Consider the following 2,724-nt stretch of genomic DNA (forward strand, 5'->3'; position numbering starts at 1 on the left):
TCCCCCACTGCGGGGGCACTGATCTGCCCCCCACCCATGCCCCTTCCACCACACCAGACTGACCAGCTGGAGGCAGCTGTATCAGAAATTGAATCGGTATCAGCCAAAATGCCTCCTTAAATATCAGCTGTCAGTATCAGCCCCAAAAATCTCTATCGGTGCACCCCTAATGATGTTTCCTTCCAGCCTTTGCATTTCCTTTTTGTGTGTGAACTCATTATTAGTTCAGCTGGACACATCACTGGCTTCCTTTACTTTGCTGACCAGGCTGGTTGTCATAGCTACAGATATTCACTTTATGGTTACTAAGAAACAAGCTTTGTGGCCTTCTGTTTTAGCCATGCTTCTGCAGCTAAACCTGGGATTTTCATTATTTTGGTTAAACACACACTTCCAATCTTTATACAGTGGAGGATATATATACACAAGATAGAGGTGCTTATACAGAGGCTTTTAAGGCATTCCCTGGCTGCTGAAGCCAAGTACTGTGTGCACCTAGCAATCACAACAGAGATGGGCAATAGCTAATCTGACTTCCCCCAGGGTTCGCTACACATCTTATAAAAAGCTTGGATAGCAAATTCAACTGTTAAGCCTTTCTGACCACATCAGACATAGCTGTTTTCTCAGGCCTTCTGCTAATGTTATTCTTCCTGTGTCACTGTGGGGAAGGCTGAGCCAGGGTAGACTCTGTACCAGCGAACAACAGGCTTCCCTTTGGAAAGAGGATTCATGTTAAGAACTGCTGTTAAGTACAGAGCTAAGAAAATTCTGTCAAGTCACCACAGGGTGCATTGGGGTGGGGGGTGCACTTGCACCCTCCTTTGCTTCCTGCTCCATCCAAAGTTTAAAAGCACCTGCCTGGCCGTGGCAGTGCTGAGGGAGTCACTGGACTTCATGGCTCCTTGTCATCTACCTAGTTCCTTCTAAACTCTTCATTCCAGGGTGTTAACAACCCTCTCTGTTTTAACGCTCTTTATGTTCCACCCGTCAAGCTAGCCTTTGTTCTGCATTTCTGCTGTCTGTAGCTGCTCCTTCACAGATTGTTTTTAATTCATTCCAATAAAGCTTTCTTTGTTGCTTTCATTTTAAACTGAGTAATGCCCAAGGCCCCAAGCATAATAAAAGAAATCAGAAGCTTTGCTAACTGAAGAAGATGCATTGCTTTCTATGTGATAATGATGCACCCCCCACCCGCACCCCCCTAGATCTGCCCGTGCATCACCACCCTGCTGCTTTACAAGCCTCCAGTGCCAGGTTGCTGCAAGCCCAAGCTCCCCGGAAACCCACTCACCTGGACGAAATGGTGTCACTGATGGTCTTCAGGGCATTAAACTTGATGCGATTGTCAGGCGACACATGCTCTGCGAATGCCACCCAGTCGATGGCTTTCTGTGCCACTCGGCGACCAGCCATCGTCTCGACCTAGAGCAGAACAGACATCAAACCCGCACAGACCCAGGGCTGCCCTCAGGGGCCACAGGAAAAGAGACCATGTCTTGTTAGAAGACCATGGCCCTCCCCCTCCCCCACTCGCCTTCTATTGGACGTGGCAGCAGCTCCAAGCCAAAAGCTGATCCTGGGGCTGCCTCAGTTTACCTCAGGGCTTCCCAGGGGGCAGCTGCTGCCCTCATAGGAGTGCCCCACCCCCAACCACTGCCCAAGCTAGGGTTACCATACATCCAGGTTTTCCCAGACACATCCTCTTGTTTGGACCCACGTGGTGCCTGGGCAGGATTTTAAAATAATGGCAAGCATCTGGGTTTTTTGCAGTTCCTCTCCTCTCCCAGGCTGGCTGCTCAGGGGGCACGTGCTCCCCACTCAGGCGGGGAAGGGAGAAGAGAAGCAAAGCCTGCACAATGTGGGGGCTACTAGGGCAGCGGGGCTGAGGTCGGGAGTGAGGGCAGGGTGCTGCTGTTTGGGAGTGAAGGGCACCAGCAGGACTGGGGGATAGGGGAGCTGTGGCTTGTCAGTGAGGGGCAAGACCAGGGGCAGGGACAGGGCACCGACGTGTCACTGCCCTCCCCCCATCATATTTCCCCTACCCCACAACAGGAGTCCTCTTTATGGGCCTGGAAATACGGTGGCTGCGCCCCAGAAACAAGGCCCCGGGCGCGGAGGCGGAGCAGAACCCCCGCACAGGAGACAGAAGGTAACTCTGACACCTCTACCACCTCACTCACCTTCAGCGACCGCCGAGACCCAGTCGGAAATGACGTCCCGCACCAGCCAATAGCAGCCCAGCATCCCTGGAAGCGTTGAGTTCAAATTCCCGCCCACTCCCCTCAGGCGACCCGGAAGGGATTTTCCCCAAATGTTCTAAAAGCGACGAGCAGAAACCCATGAAAAGAGCCGCTTCCTCCCGCTCAAACTATTGACGCTTTGCTTCCGGTTGTCCCGGAAGTGATCGTGGCTCTAGCCTGTCTACGGGGGCCGCCTATGACGCGAGGTTTCCTTTCATGTTTTCTTTCTTCCCCTGTCTGCCCCCGGCTCGGGGTCCTCCCGCGTGCGGGGGCGGAGCCGCAGCGGGTTCGCGCGCAGCGATTTGCGGGGCCCTGGATGCTGTGGCTGACCCGGAAGTAGCTGCCATCCCGGAAGTCCGGCTGTCCCCGGGAGGAGACGGGGGTTGTTGTGATGGCGGCCGGGGCCCGCGGCCGGCTCCGCTGTTGAGCGCCGGGCCCCGCAGGCCGTGCGGGATGGCGGAGCTGGTGGCGGCGGGGGACG

The 2,724-nt window shown here is 54.6% G+C and overlaps 1 protein-coding gene across 1 annotated transcript in view; it reads right to left on the reverse strand.

Moving 5' to 3' along the window:
• The window catches only part of ATP5H (ATP synthase, H+ transporting, mitochondrial Fo complex subunit D), a 7,516-nt gene extending 5,257 nt beyond the window's left edge, over positions 1–2,259 (reverse strand). The window contains exons 1-2 of the mRNA XM_019517989.1: positions 2,184–2,259; positions 1,295–1,425 (exon numbers count right to left, since the gene is read on the reverse strand). Of these exons, the coding sequence (XP_019373534.1) occupies positions 1,295–1,416 (122 nt within the window). The 5' untranslated portion in view covers positions 1,417–1,425; positions 2,184–2,259. The remainder of the gene's footprint in view (positions 1–1,294; positions 1,426–2,183) is intronic.
• Positions 2,260–2,724: the final 465 nt, after the last annotated feature.

This window comes from Gavialis gangeticus, unplaced genomic scaffold (genome assembly GCF_001723915.1).
Source record: "Gavialis gangeticus isolate Ggan-Ray unplaced genomic scaffold, GavGan_comp1, whole genome shotgun sequence".
Taxonomy (NCBI): domain Eukaryota; kingdom Metazoa; phylum Chordata; order Crocodylia; family Gavialidae; genus Gavialis; species Gavialis gangeticus.